Genomic DNA, 23,969 nt, shown 5'->3' on the forward strand with positions numbered 1-23,969 from the left:
TTTTTGTTTCCAAGGCTGCTTTTAGTATTGATACCTCAGCTATGAAGACTGAGACTGTTCTTTTGGAACACAGATAATACATTTTTCAAGGATAGCGCAGCTTAGACAGGGTGTTTCACCTAAGAGTATACAAAACTTTTAAAGGCAGTTTTTTTTAGTTAGAAGAGCTCTTTTTTCGGCATGGCATTGTCAGTGGTGTAGTACAGCACGATAGTGCTACGTCGTGCTAATTAGCAGGCTGATTAACTAATACTGAATACTTAAATTTTTATCTATTACGCGTGTTAAGCTCCTCAATTATTAAGACGAATGTAGCTTATCGTAAGTAACATCCATATCAGTTTTTAGAATTCCCAAAACGCGATTACCCTCTGCGATGTGGGCCAAAAAATTTAGGCTACATCGCGCCAAACTACATGCCCTTGTGGGAGGCTTACAGACAAAGCAACTTCTGTAATGCACATAACTCGTGGAAATAGCAAAATGTTATGGGCTCCGAAGGTAACCGCGTTTTCGAAATTGTAAAAAAATTTATATAATTATTAGTTACGGTAGGCTGCTAGCCTCTCAATATTTAAGGAACCCAAGATTAATGGTCAAAAAGTTTGCTATTGAATAATCGTTTACGAGCATGCTGGTTAGCACGTCTCAGCTGTATCGTGGTGTACTAAACCGACAACGCTATGTCAAAAAAAAGCGCCCTTCAAACTCAAAGAGCGAATTTTTAAAAATAATGTAACGTATTAGATGAAACAGCCTGTACACGTAAGCGACGATTTCAGCTCCAGGCTTCTTTGTGTTTTCCTCAGACTAATGCGACGAACTTGCTTCTTTTTTTGTAGAAACTCGATGCCTCTACTTTCTGGTCAAGCCTACCTTCTACCGATAGCTTCCTACTATGTCTTAAGACTGAAACCTATATCGTCATACGTGACACCGGGGCTCCGTATATTCTCATTGCCCGTGAAATTTACGCGTAATTTTATTTGTCGCTGTCAAAGTTTTGTGAAAGAAAAAGTGTGCTGCTGTTGCACGCACTTGTATGTATACTCACCATTTTCGCGATTTTTGTTGCCAACGTTGACATTCTTTATCTTATTCACCTGTTGGGGGTATCGCTTTCGCTCACTTACTAGGCGGTGCTTGCTGCCGCATTTCGTCGAATGATTGTGACGAAAAGTGTGGGTATATATTTACCTCGGACGCCTGGGCAGATGCCACGTGATGCGAGGTCACTGCAGCTAGCAGCTATCGCAACTAATCACCAGGCATATTTAGCTCTGATATCAAGCAGAGCCACTTGCTTAGCAACTTGGAATATCTGTGTGCCTCCGAAAAGAGTATCACCGTTATGTTTTCGACGAATGCATATAAGCTGCACTTCGGACACAGGCTGTGGTCTTATCGTATCAGATCATAGAAGAGGCCCACCAGATTCATAATATTCCACGAGGGTTAGCTGATGAAGTTGCACGGACCACGACCACGGAAGAAGCAGACAAGCGTGCCTTAAAGCTTTTTCTTAATCCTTGAAAATAATTCAGCAGCAATATATGTCAACGATATTGCGAAAATCTTGTGTAACTTCGCTTTAATAAGGCAACAAGCTTCATGCGGCTGACCGCAGCTTTGAAGTTGCCAACTGAGGTCAAAACTAATGAGCGTTACCTGTATCTGACCCCTTGAAACTAAATAAAGGAAAAGATTACGACCCTCAGCATCTAAAAACAATGAAACCGAGTATAATAAGATAGAAACTGTGTAGATGTATCCGCATATGCGTTAAGTCTGTGCTGCTTTTCTTTCGCCGTGAAGAAGTGTACCTGTTTTCAGAGTCCCTGCATTGCAGCATACTCTTTTAATGGCCTGCTAAAACTAGTCTCAAGTTTTACGCAGAAGGGTGCGCGTAGAAGGGCAACGTTTTGCTCTGCTGGTGTTTTGCGAACTTCCTGAAGAGCGTGAAAAAAAAATTACGTTTAAGGTAAAGCTATCCTCTCGGAAATTACCACGATCAAATTTCAGCTCTATACAGCTTTGTGCCGAAACATGATGCGTCTGCAGCGACTGAAATGTTAAGCAATATGAGCAAAGTGTTTGCATTAGCATGGCGATAAAATTTTCCTGCTTGCGCTAGTCCGACACTTGCAACACTGCTTTAGCGCAGCGTTTTATTTTTTTATGCAGTACCATTCAGAAACATCTGCTTAAGCTTCCGGTTACATAGTGCATGCTCTACGGTTTTAAAAGCATCTATTTTTGTGCAAACGCAAAGCAAGCGGAAATTAAGACATTGCCAGCAAATACTTCTGTACCTTTAAGCGCTGCACCACTCAGAAGCAGCAAAAAGAAAAAGTCATTAAAGTTGAGTAATCCTACCAATTTCAATGCAGTTACTCAAGCGCTTAATGCTCTCTCCGGCAGAAACCAAGTGCATATTCTTTTTTTTTTCGCTGTGTCGCTTAAATCGTAGTAGGTACCCAAGCCTTTGGTTAGCAGTTGTGGGTTTCGGGCAAGAAATATAAGTGTTCTTATCTTGACAAAAAAAATCATCAATAAAGGCACATCAGTGCCAATGCAAAATATATGTATCAAGAAGAATGAAATTTTTACGCCTACCATAGAGGGCATTGCAGGAGAATTGTAAGATTCAGGAAGTATAGATATAAACGAAAAAAATAATTCCAATCAACGCTCTGCGAAATATTAAGAGTTCTATTATCAGATCACCTGAAGCATTACAATATTTTAATAGTTACTGTAAACTTCAGTCACTTTGTTAAAAAATACAGCGCATGCAGAAATATCTAATCGCTCTTTAATAACAGGATGATCAAAAGGATCGTGGTAATGATTGATTAACTTAAATGTCTTTCTTCGGATATCCTTGGCGCTAGTGTGACGGAGACGAAATCAAATGACCAAGCGCGCTGATATTTGCAGTGGCCGTTGCAACAACTATTTTTCATAATGGTGCCCGAAAGAGTTGACCTGATTTGAATGTGGAGAGCACAGAAGTCCCTCTTGTAGGAAAAAGGATTTAGTTCCCAAAAAATTTCATGGGTTCTTTTCGTGATAAAGGGAGCTTTTAGTATGACGACCGGAGGCCATGCAAAGCATATGAACATGAAAAAACATGAATATAAATTTTTGTAATAACATAGCTGTCCCGCTCTTCTTTTACCAACCGATGTTACCACGTCCTGTTAGATGAAAATAGTGCCGTTTCCGTTCCCGGAACATTTGTGCTTAAAAAGCGGCTGTTAACGACATTGTGCAGCGTTTCGCAATAAAATGAGCTTTTTGTTCGACAATGATGAAGGGTTTGCAGTCGTGAAGAAAAAAAGATATAGCGCAGAGCCTAACGTACAGGAGCAATTTGAAAAATTGCAACAAAAGGAAGAATAAATGTTTTGCCAGAGCGAAGATAAACTGGCGTCTGGTTGTTTTAGTGGAAGATAATGAAGCGAACTAGTAACATGTTTACTATTATTAGTTGTTAGTTCGCTCAATGCGCTCTCTTGTTTCGTCTTCTTTTTCTTTGCACTCTGAATACAAACTTGACTGTTGTAGGGACACAGTTAATGGTACTTTCGCTGTTGTCTGCGGCCGCTGTCAGCCATCAGGCTGTCGTCGTTAGTGCCGTGAGTTCCGTCAGTGAGTGCCGTCGAGATGGGGCCCATTGCAGTCACATGGCTCTAGGTAGGCCTCGCGTACATGGTATTTGAAGTGAGCGTTTTAATTATGTGAGATATAGAGGGAAGAGGCCAGTATGGAGTGTATAGAGAGGACTGACTTCAAAAGCATGACAATCATGTCTTCGGCGACTGCGCGACATCCGCAATCTCTATGTAATGAACCTGATCAGTGACGTACGTTTGTTTGTTGTATTGTTTTTCTATGAGGCTGTTCAGCATACAGCACAGGCACTCACCGAACCTTCATGAAAGTTGCTGAGAGCACTGTAGTTCTCGGCCAATACAGTTAGTTCCATCAAACTAGAGTTACAAGCAAACCACTCTACGGTAGAGACCAGAAGATAAAGTTAGAGGGTATTGAAAAGTAGCACAATCTTCTGCCATTTAAAATAATAATTAGGAGCCTCTAAAAATTGTCTTAAAAACAGGAAATAGGAGCCGGGTGTCGTATTATGCAGCGTTTTCTCCCCGAGCTAAATATTTTGCCTATCCGCATGTGTTGTAAATCGCAATTCGAAATTGGTTATTGGGGAAAGGAAATGCCACAGTATCTGTCTCACATATCGGCGGACACCTGAACCGCGCCGCAAGGGAAGGGATAAAGGAGGGAGTGAAAGAAGAAAGGAAGGAAGAGGTGCCGAAGTGGAGAGTTTCGGAATAATTTTGACCACCTGGGTATCTTTAACGTGCACTGACATCGCACAGCACACGGGTCCTTTCCGTTTTGTGTCCAAATACTTGAGCTGATGACCAATAGTACCCATGTATTGAAATTTTACATACTGTATGCTATAACGGCTTAGCTCGGGAGCAACGAAAGACACTTGAGTGCCGACAATAAATTGTTTAGATTAAGAAATTTGTACGGTTCGCCGGAGAGCAAAAGATCACACATGCATATGAAAGCCTACAATTGAGGGTCATATACACAGTATAGCAGCGTAGATATACTAACATAATTAAATGTTTTGAGTGGTTTACGTTCTCATCTGGGCACTAGCGGCATGGGAAGGATTCTCGAATTCTCAGTTGTAGAAAGCTAGATTGAGCAATTAAATCGAATGATATGTAAACTAAAACTGCAAATTTTATAACTTATGGTAGCCCTACAACGCCAATTCATTCCTAGGCTTGATGCTAGTAAGTAGTCCTAACGTCAGCATCATTGCCTGCGCGAAGAAGGGCAAACATGTGCTAGGGTTTTAACGTAGGTAAACCGAGTAGAAGTGCGAAAGCACGTGTTAAGCCTGGTTGGCTCATGGTTTTCCTTTGCTGGGTCGTCGGCACGTCTGGCGAAGATATTAGTCCGATAATAGTGAAGGGTAGTTTACTGGGACGTGGGAAGAGTCGGCGATGAAGGCTCTTGCATAATTAATCAATGATGCAGAGTGGCGAGAGGCAGGATTACAAACAGCAGTTGTTGTTGTTGTTAGCCTATCAACAACAACAACTGTTCTCCAGCACGAGCGTCAGCCGGCCGCCTCAAGAGCTTCTTCATCGTTGGCGCATGAACATCTTCTTCATTCCAGTAGTATTTGTTGGTGCAGATGACAATGTGCGATTCACAGCGCGATAGTGTGTTGCGGATTAACACGAGGCGTTATCGACTGCGGCGATAGCATAAGGCTTATTGTTAACCAAGAGCTAACCAAACCTATTCCATTGAAATTATTCGTTCGCCAAGGCTGTACATTATCGCCTTTGTTGCTTGCCCTATATGTTGAACCCCTTTGCTTCATTATTATTAAGAGCGCAACTATACGTGGTTTATCCCTGGCGCAATATGAAATTATGATTTTAGTCTATGCAGATGATGTCGCACGTTTTTGTTCTGGCAAAAATAGTGTGCTTGAGGCATTTTATTTGACTGAACAGTTTTGTGAGGTATCAGATGCGGCTCTTAGTTTAAATAAATCCAAGTAGTTTTGGTTAAGTCATTGGGGTACAACGTCAAGTAATTATGGCGGCGCAAGCTGGGACTGCAGGGCCCTTCAGTACCTAGGGGTTCCTCTTCACCAAATTCGCAACAGTGGCGCCTACTGGGATTCACAGATAATTTCCATGAGGCGAGAAACTCAGGCTTGGATGGGTAGGGACCTGTCAGTGTTTGCTCGGGCTCAAGTCTGCAACATTATTTTTATTCGCAGAACTTGCCTATGTGCTGCAGGTTCTCCACTGTGCGAAGAAGAAAGTGTAGCTTATGCACAGAATACTTCCTACCTTCGTATGGCGTTCCCAATGGAAACCCATGCTTCGCGATAACCTATTTCTTTCTCTAGAGTCTGGTGGAATAGGCCTGGCTCACGTATTCGTGCGTCAGCTTGTTTCGCGTTTTTCGTTTTTAAATCGGCAAACCACCCTTTTTTAGTAGCTGTACTTAACAGGCGTCTCAGTGATCATTTGCCTTTCCTATTCGCACCGACTGGACACACTCGTGAGGGGCCTTTATGGGATTCCTAAAGGAAGTTGCTGACATCTTCAATTTCCTCAATGTGCGCTTTTCTTTAGACTACCTGTATAGCCTCTCGAGAAGGCAGATGACTCAGACACTTACAGAGTATTTGTTCCCTGTGCCGTTGTATCGGCAACCTTTTCTGGAGTTCCTTCACACCAGTGTTTTAAAACGCGTTAGGCGAATGTGCATTTCTTCTGCCGCGAAAACATTTTTTTAAGCTTCACACGTCAACGCTGCATGTGAAGGCATCGTTTCATGCTAAGAGGATGCTTGCGCCATGGACAGTGAATTGCTGCCTGTTCAATACACCAGAGACAATTGACCATTGTTTTGTTCTGTGCATTGATGCTATTTCTTCTGGGACATTTTACAACGAAAAATTAAGAAGGACATTGACATCACACCCTACAGTATCTGTTTTTTTTGCCTGTGGAGAAAAACAGTGTTGTGCCATACTATCTATTTAAGTTGCGGGGACTATTTATTTTCTCGAAGAGCCACATGATGGACCGCCAGCCAAATCACCATGGTAGTCGAAATCTTTGTTTCGTGAACAATGCGCTTTGGTGCTGGGAGTATAAGCCGCCCTGCAACAGCCGCCTAGCTGGCTTCCCTATCTGGATGTATGTGTGTGCCTCTCAGACTTTTTGATGTTTTTGAAGGTCGGGTCGTGCAGGGGTATTGTGGCCTAGAGTTTTGTGACGTAAGCATGCTTAGATTTTTCTTTTCGGCACTATTTCTATGCAATAAAGGAAAAAAACTGCGGTTACAGCATAGTGCCCTCGTGCAGTGGCCAGCGAAGCTGATCTGTTTGCGCCACCGCGGGTTCGAGTAACAGTCAAGGTAGTATCTTTTTTATTTATTTATGGTTTGGCCAAGGTCACCGTCGAGGTCAAGCCTCAAACGAACTGGGTGATCCAGTTAGACCTCTTGAAGTAGACATAATGCTTTCGTACTTAAAAACCTTAAAAGACAAACTACGCCATAAGGATAGGACGCGATAGTGTTATGGTCCGTTAAGCGGCCTGGAATCTTTTTTTGTGTATTACTTCGCAGACACGGATCAGCGATCTCTTACTACTATAGCTGGCGCAGGGGTGAAGCGGTTAAGCGATGCGCCACAACCCCGACAGGTGGTTATTAGAAACACAGCCACATAAGGGGCTTGTGAGACCCAGGTTGGTCTTCCCGAGCAAACTCTGGTGACCTAGCATTAATTTAACTGCCACCTGCCACGATGGGCAGGTTGGCTGGGCAGGTTGTGATGATGTCACACTGTGGCGTCACCTAGGTTGAACGTGGGCGACCTGCTTTCTCGCTCACAATGCCAACACCGACTATGACAGCGGATTTTCCGCAGAAAGGGGCCTAAACAGTACCGCGTTAATAATCGATCTGCAAACGAGTCGTTATGCAATGCAGTTTGGCTGTCACTTAATAGGGAAAAAGTGTGTGGTAAGCTTAGGACCGCGCAGACAATGACAAAGGGGACAGTGTGCTTAAAGAAAATGGTGCAAGACCTTGAGCTGCTTTAAGGGAAGATTTATCCGAATACCTGCTAGCTTTGGTTATTGAGAGGATTCAGAGAATAATTGAAGGCTTTTACTAACCACACACAACTGTCTGCTGTTACGTTGCTCTTAATGACTGCGTATATTCTTACTTTCGAAAATTCAGCATTTTTGATGTGTTCACAGGGGCACTGCTATTAACAATTGACAACGAGGAGGCCAGCAACGAGCCGTTATGCCTGTCAATGTGATGTGGCGCCGGCGGAACGTAGGCGGACAGCTATCCATGATTTCTGGAAGGAAACCGCTTATTAGGCTCCTCGTGCCGCGCAGCTCAAATAGAACTGCCGGAAAAACTGCTTTGAATGAAGCGTTAGGGGGCGTCATGAGTTCGTGAAGTCTTTTTTGTTGATGTTTGCAGCCTGTCAGTGCAAACGCACATCACCTAATATTCTGCCGAAAGAATATCGGGGAAAAAACAACAAGAGCAGCACTGAACGAACAATCCGATCTTGTCACCTTATATCTTGCAGTAACAAAAGCACACCTATAAAGGCCTGTGTAAGGCCAAATGGTACCAAAAAATCAGTGCGTATTAAAAAGAACAATCCGATATTCTTATAGCATCTTGAGGATAAACACACAAATATATTCTTGTTTGAAAGAAAAAACATTCCAGATAAAGTACTTGACATACCACTCAGTGTTCTTGCTTAACGAGGTACTCTCGCCGCAGCGACGTTACTTGGGTGCCAGCAGATCTGAAAACACCGAAATTTTGCCGACATAAAGTTGATCCCGTCAGTCGCATTTTGCTAACCCGATACTGCACTTTATGTAAGTGGTGTTTCTCGTAACTTGTACCAAGGATTAAGAAAAGAAAGTGGCGGACCTGAGTTTCGTGAAACCAACGACATAGTGTTTCCCGTCATGTCGTGCTACTGAAGGTATTTTTAAATCGGTCTCAGTTCATTTAAATAAGCAAATTTTTTTAAATATTAAGTTCAGAGCGACGTGCGTTTCGTTAAGTTGCAGATGGGGATAAGAAATAACCAACCCAGTAGTTTGCAGCAACGTATCTCCTACGTGGTTCTTTAATCCGGCGTTTAAATAAAGGCGGCGAAATATGAAAAAAATAAGCACTTGACAGCGGTCATGCCATACCATATGGTAGCGCTCCAGTCGTCTTTTGAACCACCGAAACGAGTGCGCTTATCGTGACCAAGTGAGCAGCCGTCGCTCAGTTCGACGAGTTGCAAAGTGATAAAAATAAATAAAAGAGTCTATCTTGAAGTACTCCACTTAACTGCTTCCCCTTAGTTGTTTCTTTTGTCTACGTGATGGCTTAATAGAAGCTCCGTCTCAATTGGTTCCTATATCACTAATCGCAGATAACGGCGCGCGCTTTCCATGTTCAGGAAAAATGCGCTGACGCACTTCCAAGACTAAGCTGAGAGCGGTGTCGGCCCCACTCTTCAAGGCGGTGAGCGCGCACGCTTCGTTCATTCAGGACGTGCTTGGCAGCGCAACCATACGGTAGCGTAAGAGCGCAGTCACGTGACTTTTCATATTTCGCGGGCTTTCTTTATATGCTGGAAAGAAGAACTATGTAGGGGATAGGTTGCTACAAAAAATTGGGCCGGTTATTTCGTAAGCCCCTATACACTTGAAAGAAATGTACATGGCCCTAAAATGAATATTAAAATTGTTGCATCATTGTTCTAAGCTAAGCAACTAATTTGGTGAAATTTAAAATACTCTGAGGAGCGACACACGAGGGTAAACAATCTAACGCTGGTCTCACCCAGCTCCGGTGCGTCACTTTTCTTTTTAATCTTAGGTTCAAGTTGTGTGAAAAACCATGTTAATACCTCGAAAAGCACGGTTAAAATAAAATAACGAATTCGCCATCAGCAAATTTTAAGGAGCCGCGTTCGTATTCTCCACGGCATTCATAATATAGGACAGACTTGCACTTATATTTTATCGTGTGTCACATTTTTTGAACCACGTCCTTGTACGTTGAGTTGCAGAATGTGGATAATTCCAAAATATTCTCTTGCGCGCGGAACACGATGCATTCGGGAGCACGGAATGCATTTCATTTTTGATTTCACCTTATCTTGACTGCATTCATAATATCGCTCTTTTTGATGAGCGTATGACCAGTGTAACAGCCGTCGTAATCCGCTGTATAAAACTAAATTTAATTGTGTAACAAGACACCTAAGTACAAATGCTGTGTTCTCATTGCTACACAAAAAATTCCAAGAAGAGATGAAAGTTAAATTAGAGGATGGTTAGACAGGGGGGTTTTGTGCTTTTGGAGAATCCATGGGAAAAGAAATACAGCGAGAGCCAGCATGCTTGAAAGTGCGTTATAATCATAGACTGGTATGCTGTTGCGTAAATATTTAGTGTGCGAATGTTGTACCATCTACAGGATACTCAAACATATAAGAGTGACTTTAACCTTAGTAAGTTTACCCTCAAGCTCCCCTTCTGCCGCAGACCCGCAAACTACAGCACCGGTTTCGTGATAGCAAGAGTAACCAAATCGGTGACGATATACTACTCTCATAGATCATCTAGCTACGTGTCGAAATCAAGAGAGAGAGAAGGAAAAGGAAGATGTGAAGGGATACTGGAAAGAAAGTACCGATCTGCACTGGTGGAAAAGTTCTTTGATGAATACTGGCACGTCTCAGATGAAAAGAAACGACGGGGGTAGGAGTAGAACTTTCCACAACAGTTGCGGATCACTCTTTACAGGTATAAAGAACAAAGAGAACAATAAAGAAGACAAAACTGACAGGAGCAATACTGCAGGTTTGAGCTAGTGGATGCCTCAAGAAGACATGAAGCACTGCATTGAACCAAGGGTCAGAACTGGGGGGAACACTTAAGCTCCGCCTTAGGGGTATGGCGCGATAGTGCTAATCAGAAAATGCCCAGATATGCAGTTTTTGTCATTCTTAGCATTCACAGCTCCCGGTGAGTTCTCCTATCACTCCTGGTGCAGTGGTACAGTGGAGCAGCGGTTAAGCGATGCGCCACAACTCTGGCAGATGAATGTTTCTAACAGAGCCACCTGTTGGGCTTGTGAGACCAAGGTTGCTCTCCCCGAACAACATCTCGCAGTCAAAGATTAATGTAACTGCCGCCTGCCAAAGTGTACAGTTCGCACTTAATCCAGTAGGCCGGCTTTTAAAGAGTTCACAAAGGCACTTCACCTAAGCTACCCATCATGCCCCTAGGTGGCTCCTCTGGTGATTTGTCATGAATTTTTCCCTCTTGACCAAAGACGCCCAGGACGACGCCAGCTTTTCGGTGACACGCGGCCTTAAGCTGTCGCGTTAAAAGAAAGACAAGGAACGCGGCATTCTGTTGTGTATATGGTTCTTGTTCTAGTATTTCCTTTGAGGTGTATTTGTTTATCATGACAAAAAAACGAGCTATTATCCTGCATGAAGTTTTAGAGTGCTTCACTGTAGTTAGCGTATATTACCTGAAAGCTTTTTTGAGACCTCCGCTTTCAGTTCAAGCTCAATTTAACGTTCATGTTTAAATGCTGCACGTCCACCAAGCCCATCATCTTTTAAAGATCATTACCGCGCAGCTTCTGAATGAAGCAACGAACTACCAATGGAGACGCGAAGCAGTGAAATGCCTTATTTAGTTAGATGTTTAGGTTCCACTAACCATCGCTTTGGGAACTGCACAGATTGAGTTTGTGCTAAAGACATTAACGTATGGACTCAAGGGAATTCGTTACATGCACGGCTGGTTCATGCATTCTTAATGTGGAAGTCGCGGTAGCGAGTTTTTACCATTGCCTGCCGACATTGCCTTCGTGATGTTGGTACCCTGTGGGCACAGAGAGCATAACGTAATTAGCTGAACGTGCGCGTTGTTTACGGTCGTTTATGTAACTGGCTCTGAGCGTTGCGAAAACAACGTACTGCACAGTTGAGGTAAACTTGTTTATTCCAAGAATATAATCTTCACGTCAAGGTAAGTGAAGTATTTTCGGTAAATGCGTCGAGAGTTTTATGAAGAAAGCGGATTTGCTGTCCCAAATATTATTATTGCTATCATCGAAAATTTTTTGTTTACATAATGCAGGACAACTCTATGCTTCATAGCTAATCGACAAGCGCGCGAAATATTGTAAGCCTCATCACTGACATCCACTCGTTTCTCAGGCAACGCTGTTAAACGTGCTTCAACAAGCGACGTTAAGCCGGGTTGACTAAAAGCGTGGATTATAGGAATTACCGGCAATTTCCAACGTTTTTAGCATTAGTATGGCTAATATACACGCCAACCCTAGAGTCTTAGGTAATGAAAGTTCAGTGCAAGATATCGGTCGGGTTTCTTCAGATGCGCGGTTTTAGATGTCTGCATCCTGGTGGCCGAAAGTAAATCGCTGAAATTTAGGACAGCGTGATTTGAGGCTCGAGGGCAGAGGCGGTCGGCACTATTTTTCAATTTAACTTGCTTGTTCTTAGCTGCTTTCTGCGGGTCAGTTTTCAGAGCGCTAGTTTAAATAATTCCTTTCGCAAAACGACGAGGCCAGAACTCGAGCCATATCAGCACCGTGAGAAGCAGGCGCAAATACTCTCCGAGGCACGTTGGCGAGCCACAAAAGAGGCTCCTTCTCGCGGCGGCGATTAAAAATCCTACAGCCTTCTACCTCACAGCACACTTTCCACTTAGTGCCGCAGATGGCGCTAGAGACGTGGTGCGCGGAAATTTGACCGCTCAGACGGGCCCGGGCCCTTCTCGAAAGGGTCCGCTCTCTGGTCTGTTCTTTTATACTTGGCTTTCAGCTGTTTTTGCTCGCTGGGCTTTTCGTGCGTCCATTACGAGTTCGGCGTGCCAAATGAATACGGGCTCTAAGGGCGCCCGGGGGGTGCGCGCGGGCGAGCGCCCTGTCACGGCTCCAATATTTCCTCGCCCGACCCCGGCGGCATCACAATGCACGCCGGCGCCACTCGCGGCCGGCCATAAGCGCCGCCCGACTAAATTGGCCGTCTTCGCCGCGAAGCCGCGCCGTGCGGCCTGCTCGCCCGGGAGATTATCGCTCGGCCAACCCTAAATAAGTTCCCCCACTGGCGGACGCCGTCCGGTCCGAGCCTTTCCGTGTCCTGCGAACCCCACTCTCTTAACCCTCCTCCCTTTCCCATTCTCCCCTGCAGCACACTTCACGCGTTCTGAACTCGCTCTTTCACTTACCTACTGCTCCGGGAAATGGGGGTGGAAGCAACGCAATGCGAACAGCGTTTTCGGCACTGCCTCGCGTCGACAAGCGGGTGGTCTGAAAAAGCGTCACGCTTAACGTGGCTAGTGAGAAAATTAGGATATTGTTGTGCAACTTTTTGACTCTGAAGATGGTGTGCTCATGTGTACTGATTACAATAAGTTATGTCCCAGACAGCGATTTGATAAATCCGTGTCACTGATGTTTAGGCCAGTGATACAACGTCACCTTTGACATTACAAAAGGACGCCTCTACTATTCCAGGCCTGGATGTCTGGCCGAGAGAGTCATGACCGACAGAGAATGTTGTGTAAGCAGTGGTCAGACAGATCAGTGTCGGTCCAAAATAGTTCGCAGAGAGCGAAATCTGAGCAAAGCATCATTACGAACCAACTAACCAAGCTCTGCTGAGTGAAGCGCATCACGACAAGTCCTGTCACTTTCGTGCAAATGTCAACTACTAGGCTCAGATGATTTGGTGCCCTCAGTCAGAATGTAGAGCAGCTATTACTCTGAAAGTAATTATATTCTTGCTGCGGGGCAGACAAAACTGGAATAAAACCTTAATATTGTTGCGACGCAAGCCAGTACCTATGCGCAATAGCGAGTCAGTTGCACTAGTTTTACGACCAATGGGATCTGGTTTCGTTTAAAATTTTTTTTCCTGACATTTGCCGTACATCTATGCTAACTTAATTTATCAGCGTAACAGTAGGTCGACATTTACCAAAAAAGTTGTTATGAGTCCTTAGAAAACAAAAAAATTACAGGCGTTGGACAAGTTGGGAATTGTAATAAATGTTTGTGCAAACAGACAAAATTATTTGTTTATCTTTGCCATGAAAGCTAACTGATGTTGCAGATGCGTGAGGTTTCTCTCAAATAAGAACAGATGTGATGGCGGTGCTGTTTATTTATAAACTCTGTCTGATTCCTTAGACGAGGAATCAATTAAAAACTACAATATTATTGCGCCTTATAGTGCACGTTTTCTAACGATTACTTCCGAATCTGTCAGAGCCAAGATCGAACCTTAATCGCCAGAAATAGCGGAACTTTTCACTTATTTGCTATATGTTCAGCTTTCACAAGCTCATGGCCGGGTCACCTCTAAAAGTGGCGGTTATTGTTTCTAAGATCAGGCATCTTAATGTCTGCTTCTGTTTCCCGGAGGCCTTAAGAGAACAATTATACTCTAGTGTATTCGTTTTCATTGAGGCATGAAAAATCCAACAACCGTTGCAAGGCATCAAAACTGCTAACCACCGACTATTTTTCAAATTGGAAGCTTATGCACACGGAGGGCTAGTTTTGTGAATATGTCACCACAATTATGACAATAAACGTAGCGATTGCCGCGTACGGTAAATCAGATACACGTTAGGTGACTACGTGGTTATTGCTGTAATCTACTGCGCGTTTCAAATTATTTTATAGGAAATTTTTTCGAGAAGGAAAATCTCGAGCGATTAATTTTGAAGCACTCGCCATAAATATCATTTTTGAGTTCAGGTGCGTCAAACGTGCTACAGAAATTCGGGACCTTTTAGTCCTGAGGATCTTGTATTCATGAAAGGTTAAGACACTATGAAAAAATTCAATATATGGGATTCCGCGCTATTATTTTTACTGAAACGTGTTGTAGTCAGAGTCGCTTCTGGCTTTTACTAAGATTTTTACTAAGATTTCTACTAAGATTTTTACTAAGATTTTCAGCGTCAGCCGCACGTAGGCTTCGCGAGCTTGGAGTCCTCACACCGTTGTCCCGCACCCTTACGATCCCAGGGTGAACTGCTTACACACACATCTTCGCCTAGTCTTGTATGTTTTAGCATCGCGAGCATGCAACCCTGAGTCTTGACAGCACCATTTCTTGCGTTTACTATAACGTTCACGCCTAAGTTCCCTTGCTTCTTACGAACACACAAACATTTCTAGACTCACCAATCCATATTCTCATGCCGAATTGAAAGGCGCTGGTGCGAATAAGTTTTACAACACATCCCCAGAACACAGAAGGTGCCTTCGTTTCAGTGCAGAGCATAATACGCGTCTACAGTTGTTCACCGTCTCTTGCATAAACGATTTTCACTCACAAGACAATCAGCAGCTGGCGCTGTAAAGGAACAGCACATGGCACCGTCTGGTAGCGCGTCCGAAGCACTATTTTATCTGATTTACTTGTATTACGCAGTTTGCGAAATTGCGTGGCGCACCCTCACCCGACGCTGCAAAAAGTTGCTCTTCATTGTTAATCACTTCACCTTCTTCGAGAAGTGAAACTTTCGTGCTTGTTTTGCTTCCACCACTCTGGAGACCTAATGTCCACACACTCACCTCAACATCAAACAAAGCAGACAAAGTTAAAATATAAAATGATCCAGGATAATACAGCTCAGCAAAACAGATCATACACGGTCTTGTTTTCCAATGTATGTCACGCTGAGCGTAGTTTGCTATCATACATTGCTTTGATCTATCCTGTTTGTGGGTAAAGCCATCTTCCTTCCAGGCCTTTCGTTACAGTAGTTGCTCAGGTTTACGCTGTAACCACGTGCATACTTGTGGACTTATATACGCATATACAATAGCTGCATTCAGTCTTTTATTTTTGATTGGTAGCAAGTATTACATATTGCTAACTATTGCACAGTGAGCCTGTCGGCAGTTTTCGTAGCTCCGTTCGATGTGGGCAGTTTTAGACTAAACGCCTAAGAGAAAATTCTCATTCGGCCCATGCGAGTAACTTGACTAAATGCACAAAAATTTCTTGACGTTTGTGATAACATAATTTCGTGAGACAAAAAAAAGAAATTCTGCAAATCACATTATATAATACGTGGCTCTGAACATTTTGCACATTTTTTTCATATAAAGTTTACTGGTGATGCAGAAAACAAAAGAACCTAAAAAGACGAACAGAGCGGAAGAACGGCTCAGGATCAGCGCTAGTCCATCATCTAGCGCAAATCAAAGTTTTCTGTGTTGATGCTTGTTTGATTTCGACTGCTGCGAGCATACTCTATACTTCATCTATGTGCAAGCTTCAAGAAAACAATAACAACGCAGGAGCACCACAAACTCTTTTGATATGTTTTCAACTCTTAAGAACCACTTCTCGCTGTTCATAGTTTTAAGATCTCAGACCCATGGCAGGAGCGTTTCTGCCTCGTTTGCAGGCCAGTATCTTGCTCCTTATTTGCCTTTGCTTGTCCTAAACTATTACGACATCCAGGCACCATCTTCGATGCTTATTTCCTAGTGTTTCTCGTTGCAGCTCTTCCATATCCTCTGTCTCTGGGACCGTTCAGCCATGCTTCCACACTGTATGCTTGTAAATCAATCTTCGTTACACCTCTGATCGGTAGAGTGGGCATTCTGGGACAGCCCAGATTAGAACGAATTCCTATGCGAGAAGACACAGTAGCAAAGACTTGTTTGAGGTCAGCGACCCAGTAAGTAGTCGTTCAGTGCACTGGACCGTCGGTAGTTGAAAACGTCTTGAACTTTCAATGGTGCTAATATTAGTATTAGGTTATTTTGAGGAATGCAGCACAAGAAATAAATCATATTGGCTCTTCATGTCTTGCACATCATATAGCGGTTTTCATTTCACCAGTGCTGAGCAGCATATTGATTTTCATCCTTCCATTTTGGCGGTAAAATGACGGCTGTTGTGGCATAATCAATTCAGCATTTTACCTTTTCACCTCTTTATTATTCTTACCTGTCCTCGCAACTTATTTGATGTCGAGTTAAAAGGAGGAGAAATTTTTCTTTTTTGCTTTCGTTATAAATAGTAAAATAATCAAAAGCATTCAAACGATCATGTCGTTTTGTGCCTCAGTGGTGTAAATCAGAAGAAAGAATTCCAACACTTACGTAAAGGTCAGCTTATAGAACGAATATCTAACGACAAATCGACCTCTCGACTGTGTTGTGTCTGGGTATTAAATAATTTCGAAAAATAATAAGCTCGCTACCTCTCATTTGCTAAGCAGAGCTTATTGTCGATCGTTGGTTCAAAATTATTCATGACGTAGAACAGAGCTGAGAGATCACGAAGCATTAGTGGTCGTGAGGATCGAGTCTTCATTAAACACTTCTTGTGCTTAAATAAAGCTGTATCTCTGTGGACTTACGAATGTAACCTAACAGACACCTTTAGGATACCGCGAACCGTGCTGCCGTTAGCGCGACCGGAATAGCGGGAGCCCGACCATCGCCATTGCGCACGCGCTGATTGGTCGCAATGCGGCAGGCGAGCGCGCAGCTTCCGGGTGCCTCGCGCCATCTGGCGCCCTCAAGGCGATCTGAGCATGCGCACTGTCGACGCGCGAGCTCCCCTCAATCAGACAACGGTAACGCTAACTCGATGCTCTGTAGGCTAAAGGTATCTACTATCTAACTGATTTGAGTACCTGTTTCCGGTGTTGTGCGCAAAAAGTTTCAATTTATCGATACTGACGCAATGATGCACTTTTTTTTTCAGGTTCACGGGCACCGTACTGCACCTGTTGGCCATGGATACATTTGTTTTTGCTTTGCCTAGTAATGACTCAAGTATAGTGCCATGCTCAACTCCAGAAAGAGGTACTTCGCCACGCTGAACGTTTTTTCCGAAATATTCAGTGAATTATAGAACGTTTTCAGCCTAAACTTTCGGTTCAAATGGCACATTATGATAAACGTTAAGTAGCAGACAGCTGAAGCATTACAATAAAAGCTAGAGAGCAGCTTTAGGTTTTACAAGCAAATATTTCGTCTACGTGTTGTTGCGCGAATGTCTATGTTTAGCGTTTTTAAACTGACCATAGGTTGAAAAATAAAGCTAACAGAATGCCTGCTTTCGACAATTCACACTTTGGCACTGATATATTTATGCCGCCCTGAAAAGCACAGCTCATTACTGCAATCACGTTGTTTTCTGGCACATTAATAACACCTACTCTATATTTTTGCCCTGCATCAGTGGTAATTACAATAAATAAGAAAAAGTTAATGTACAGGTTCCCGCAAAATACCTCCAAACATTTCTAAGCCTTGGTTGACTGCGTTAAAATCTCTGTCATGTTGTGTTTGAGAGCAGCCTGCGATGTAACAATGTTGTTTCCTCTATGGAAATAAAAGTACTTTGCAAGAATACACCTTTCCTTGTGTACTTCGAAGCTTCAGTGCGTGATCGAATAAATGGCAGCGGAAAGTAAACGAAGACATCGAAGAAACACACAGACGAGGACGAGCATCGTCCTCGTCTGTGTGTTTCTTCGATGTCTTCGTTTACTTTCCGCTGCCATTTATTCGATCATGCACCAACTAGCTCAACAATCCACTTTATTAGCTTCAGTGCGTAATCCAAAAAATATTTTTGGGATTCGTCAAAACACAGATCATCTATGCTCCACTTGCTTAACAGAGTGTAACACCGCTTCAAAAGATTATATCAGACAAAAATTTTAGAAAATGCTGTCCTGAAATGCCATTCAGAAATGAGATTAAAATGAAGAATTTTAGGCTGGCTCTCACCATTAAGAAGGTTTTGCTTCGGCAAGCATGCAGGAACGGTCACCTGGAGCTTAGCATCTGAAAGCCGCTGTGGCTGACGCAGACGCCACTGTGGTAATTAATGAGGGGAGCGCTGTGTAATTCGATAAGTACGCAGGCATAGACTACAATGTTGAAAAGTGTGTAAAGCTTGCAGCTGATGGCACATGTTCTGTCTCGTGGTTGAGTGCATGAAGTTGATTGAAAATTTCAGGAACAAAAGTACCGATCTTTTGAGATGTTGCAAGAATCTGCCCTCCAGTAGGGATTTGGACCGATAAGAGGCATAACAACAGTTACGAGCTGTATTAATCTACGACGATAGCAATTTGAAACAAAAATGGTCTCTAAAAAATTGTGCAGTTTACACAAAACACATAACACAAAATTTGTGGTTGTGGATTTGTGAATCAAATGCCTTTTGTAACCAATTTCATTCTGTGTTTTAATTGGTTCTTGAAAATAAACCATAGCGTGCTCATTTCAGTTGTTTCAGTTGAGCGAACTTTTGGTGAAGAAGATATTTCTACAAAATTTCTATATTTATCCCAAATGTGATTCGACCCTACGTTTCAGGTTTATTGCTCTCGGCAGTCAGTGTGCTGCTAGTCAAAGGGCAGACGTGTGGCAGCAAGGTGAACCCCTGTGTTCATCTTTGAATGGCACTCCATGAACGGTCTGCTTTAAGAGCTGTAGGTGTACCGCCGCAGTTTGCTTGCGCAAACCATGCGGCGGGCAATCCGTCCCATTGCCGTTGCCTTTCGCACAACCGACTAGTATATTGCAAGAGTGTCAACTATTGTCTACCTTTCTTTCGCAGCATAGTCTTTAGTATTGTTAATTTTGACATTATAGAATGGAGCCATCCTATATGAAATATATCTAGAGAAAAAGATCTCAACTGGGCTCCAATAACTTAACGGCACACTAAGGTAAGTTCCGGTAAGTTTGTACTGGGCGCCGACGCTTAAATAAGCTTTTATAAACATGCTGCATATTTTGACTGTAAGTAAATGAATTCAAAATCCAGTTGAAAAAACACTTAGAAAATTATATTTTTATACCGCTTTCACACTCTCTTTGGAGGCTACAGCGGAGAGAAGGCAGCAAGACGGCGTCAAACAAGTCAAGAAAATAACATTAAGTTCCTGTAATTCCTAATCTGAATGATTGTTATTTCATGTGCGTAATCTTATCTAAACTTACCGATGAGAATACTCTCGCTGCGGAGAAGATTAAGATGTACACCGGTGGCGTTGAAGGCAGATTATATCAAGTGGATTTGGCCTATTGTGCTAGCCCAGTGCCACATGCTCGAGTGAACCCAACCCTCGTAGTAAGCATTAACCGCATTTAGCTTTTATTCTGGGCAATCCCAGTCGAAAGCTGCACTGTAACCGTGGCGAAGTTGAATTCAACATCCACGAAGGAATTTGCGCTCACAATGTGAACATGTGGCCAAATCCTTCTTAGCTAGATTGGAACCGACGCAGAGCGCAGCCGAGTGAACAGTTGACCATCTGTTTTAGAGCACACGCTTCTGGAGGTCCTCGCTGCCTAGGTGGCGCTCAGATTGTTCCACTGCCCAACCATAAACAATCGCCGACATCCTCATGAGTAGTGTGACAAGCGAAACCATATTTTCGATGAGAGACGGTCGCATAATTGGCTATGTTTCTCGTCTTCCGCGCATGGCGTCATTTGCAGATGAAGGAGAGGAGAAGAGAGTTTAATGAATAAGGGAAGGTCTGCCTGGTTGTTGGCCTAGCAAGCCACACCAGGTGAGGGTGAAAGGAGAGAACAATATGCAGGTCGCTTCTTGTTCCAACAGAGCGCGGACGCTGGAGACTCGGGGTGCGTTCAGGACTTGGCTTCCTGGCTTTTAAAATACCTTCAAAATTGTCACAAAGAACTCAGCTTGCGAAAAGAAATTTACAGGGTGTTTTATTAAAAAAATATACAATGATGTGCAACAGCTGATAATTATTCGCCGATGTCTCAATACCTGCTATGGATAACATTGGCGACACACCTGTCGTTACGGGACAATACACCAATGCGGTGCAAAACATACCACAAAGAACGTAAGTAGGATCACTTATCCGAGTATTGGCTCTTTTGAACAAAATGTTTACGTTTTTAGCCTGCGTAAGCACACAAACAGACTCGAAGAACGGTCAGTAAGAGAACATGTGCTTGAAAGATTAAAAAACAAGTTCACGTGCTGTAAAAGCTTCATATATCCTTTTAAAGCTTTACAGTTTCACCAGAAATACCGTAGTATAGTACAGCTCAAAATAAACACAACGAAAGATCGTATCCTTTTGCGACATATCTTCTGGTTACGAGCACGTACATGGGATGTTTAAGGGCCACAAAAATTATGATTAGTACACGAACCACTATAGGGTGTTGGCACGGATGCGTTTGTTAATGATAAGAGCACGCTCTATCCTTCAGTGAAACCTGCTGTAAACCATTAACTCCATTTCACAACATAAAATATTTCGTACAAACATTGTAACCAACCTGAACTGTTCTGAATAGGATGTCAATAAAGGCGCATAACCATTATAAAATAAACGAAATTCAGCCTTTAGTGTACAAAAACAACAAACTGTCTGGAATTACGGAATGTATAGGAGCTCATTCAGTCGTAATTGTCTTCTTTTCTTCACATAAATTCGCCCATAAAAAAACTACGTGTGTGCGTGATCGCGGGCATCAGAAAGATAATGGGCTTTTGTCTGGCGGCCATGTTTTCTTGAGCATGTCTCGCATCGTATTCTTTCAAAAATCGACTAGTGTTCACGTGGGCACATGTTTTAGATTCGCGCTCGCAATTATTCACACAATAACGTTCACAAACTGACACCTGGTCTCTTAGTAGGCACGTCGAACTCTTACAGGCACACCAAACTTCGTGACAGGGCGTAAGCTACGCATCTTCGCAGATAAAATATGGGCGCCGTGAAGTTTTCCCGCGCTTACCAGGAAGCGCAAAGTTTTGAACAGCGTCGTCCGCCATCCGTGCTCTGCGCCTCGGTCCCCGTGTTTCCACAGTGAAGGCGCTTTAGCGAATGTATGACACCAACGATAAAGTCCGACGGATGGAGGCTGCCATGAATTCGGGGCACCAAGTGGCCGCCGTGAGGGTTGTCAACCCCAAACTCAAGACAGTGGCTACCATATCACTGGTCAGTACCAAATCGAAAGCAGCTGGAGAAGCCCCCATCGGCCTTGCAATCGTGATCCCTGGCTCCCAAGCCACTTTATGCCGCTACCGTGACGGCAAGCTTACTTCCTGCGCTCTGAGGATGCTCACCAGCCTCCGGACCACACTGCCACAAGCCAAGCTTTTATATACCCCCGGCCATAAGACTGTACCTGGTAATCAGCAAGCCTATGCTGTGCCCCAAGCCTCTGTACACCGGGTGCCATATTCAGCAGATAGACCAATGTATCCAGACTCGCACATTCCGATCAAGTACAATAAAATCCTCGGCCACCACCTAGACTAGAGGTTTCGCATCCTCTCTCCTTTTGCACAAGAGCCAAGCCTGGCGCTCGATTTGGCCACGATTTGGCACAAACGTCAGTCCCACACATGCAGGCACCTCGCATTACTACATCGTTTCTACCATTCTCAATACCTCGACAAATGTCTTGGACCGCTAGGAGTTTCTCTCCCTACACCACATTACATGGGCCTGCCAAATTCACCCAAACCTTTCACTCATCCCTCTCTCCTTCTCTTCGGAGACCCCTGAAGCTGCACTGCTCATATTGCCCTCAGCGCTAAAGGCCCCACCCATATTCTACAGCTTTTCTCTCTCCAAATGTTTTAACCATCAACAACTGCGGAGTCACATATTATTATTCTTTGCTGGAAATTTAGGTTATTGTCTAATCTACACTACATGAGAAAACGGAAGTTAAGCTTATCGGTACAATTCAAATGCGAAACCGTCTACTTTCTTAAAACCTCGTGAACGCCTTCAATTCAAATACTTGCCGCAAGTGAGTACTACTTCTTTTTTCCTGCTAAAGCATCTTGTTTCCCACACACCAGCTTGCGACAAGCCTTTGAAATATTCACACTCGTTGCTCAAGCATCACAACAGCAAAGAAAGCCTAGTTTTCGAAAGTGTTATGCCTTTTTCTTATCGCACCGCACGTGTTTTTTTTTTGTTTTTTTTTTAAGAGAGGTCGTAGCTGCTGTGAAACACATGCCTTCAAATAGCGAGCCATCGCCGCCCTACGTGCAGAGGCACAGATTACCTTCCTACTCTCATCCGAGAAAAATCGACTGAAACTAACGAGAGGGGGAAGCTGAGGCTGGATGCCAGATACTTTTGTTCGCCCTAAATGCACCGTCATTCCCTGCTCTAAACTATATTGCGCCGCTGGCTAAGGACGCCACAGGGTCAATTAGCGAGGTGCCTCGTTAACGAACAGGCATCTGGGTAAATACGATGTGCTGTGCTTCGAAACATTAGTCGGCAATGTCTTAGCCTGTGAAGCACATGAAGTATGGCCAGTAGATGGAGTTAAAGACGAGGAAAATGGCCGGGAACGCAACACGGCAGACCTGGTCGATTGTTTTTGCCCGAACGGTGCACTGGAGGGGCACCTGATTCTCCGGAACGGCGTTCACAATGGCCACTCCGTGCTTTGTGGTGACCATGTTTGACTCCTGAAAAAGAAAAGGCGACGAAGAAAAAACTTCCAAGAACACCGAAGCAGAAACAATCGATGGTTCATTTTTTAGACCTATGAAGTAGCTGGTTCTTAGCGCTCCCCCTTCTCGCCTAAGTTTGATACTTCGTTTCTAAAAATTCATTGATTTAATTTAGAGTTTACTCACTGATAAGATGTAGCAAATATTGTTTCATTCGTTTTGCGCCAAGGCGTCACGATTTTGCACGCCACTTTAAAAGAATTTTTTTTAGAAGCACCTAGCGCTGTTTTTACTGAGTACATGATGCCAGACTGCATTTAAAATTCTTGCTGTACAGAATTTTGACATTCTTTAGGGTTTTTAAAAAAGGGTCACTCTTACAAAACAAGATATAAAGAAGGATGTCGTGGAGTTCCACAGCACACCTAAGAAGTTCTATGCGGTGCTGTCACTTAGTTCTCTGGCAGGTTGCAATATTCTACTAATGAACGCTGTAGAAGAAGTTTCGTTGCGGAAGACACCTCGGATTATGAGAAAATTTTTTATGTTGCAAATATTTTTGGGCAGAAGTGTAATTATGCAATCACGCAAGTTTTATTTGCGCCGTGCATGAATTTCGTAAGAGTCTGAGGAATTCACGTTGTCATGAAATTAGGGCTTCCACTTATGCACAGACAAATTTTTACAATTTATTTTTTCTGCAGTAGAATATAATACGCGAAAATATGTAAGCTATGCCGAGTTCCGAACATGGCCTGGAAAGCTATCTTGTTAAGCCTTCGTGTTCGCTCTGCTGGCGTCCAACTTGCTCCTCCTCAGT

The 23,969-nt window shown here is 43.4% G+C and overlaps 2 protein-coding genes across 2 annotated transcripts in view; one reads left to right on the forward strand and one right to left on the reverse strand.

The window, feature by feature from the left end:
- LOC144094752 (cell adhesion molecule 4-like) overlaps window positions 1-18,020 on the forward strand; it is a 75,977-nt gene extending 57,957 nt beyond the window's left edge. Inside the window, exon 4 of the mRNA XM_077628662.1 lies at window positions 17,417-18,020. Within this exon, the coding sequence (XP_077484788.1) occupies window positions 17,417-17,493 (77 nt within the window). The 3' untranslated portion in view covers window positions 17,494-18,020. The remainder of the gene's footprint in view (window positions 1-17,416) is intronic.
- Window positions 18,021-20,388: 2,368 nt separating this feature from the next.
- LOC144093606 (glycine receptor subunit alphaZ1-like) overlaps window positions 20,389-23,969 on the reverse strand; it is a 15,115-nt gene continuing 11,534 nt past the window's right edge. The window contains exon 8 of the mRNA XM_077627165.1: window positions 20,389-23,164. Within this exon, the coding sequence (XP_077483291.1) occupies window positions 22,979-23,164 (186 nt within the window). The 3' untranslated portion in view covers window positions 20,389-22,978. The remainder of the gene's footprint in view (window positions 23,165-23,969) is intronic.

The sequence above is a fragment of the Amblyomma americanum genome, chromosome 6 (genome assembly GCF_052857255.1).
Source record: "Amblyomma americanum isolate KBUSLIRL-KWMA chromosome 6, ASM5285725v1, whole genome shotgun sequence".
NCBI classification, from domain to species: Eukaryota; Metazoa; Arthropoda; class Arachnida; order Ixodida; family Ixodidae; genus Amblyomma; species Amblyomma americanum.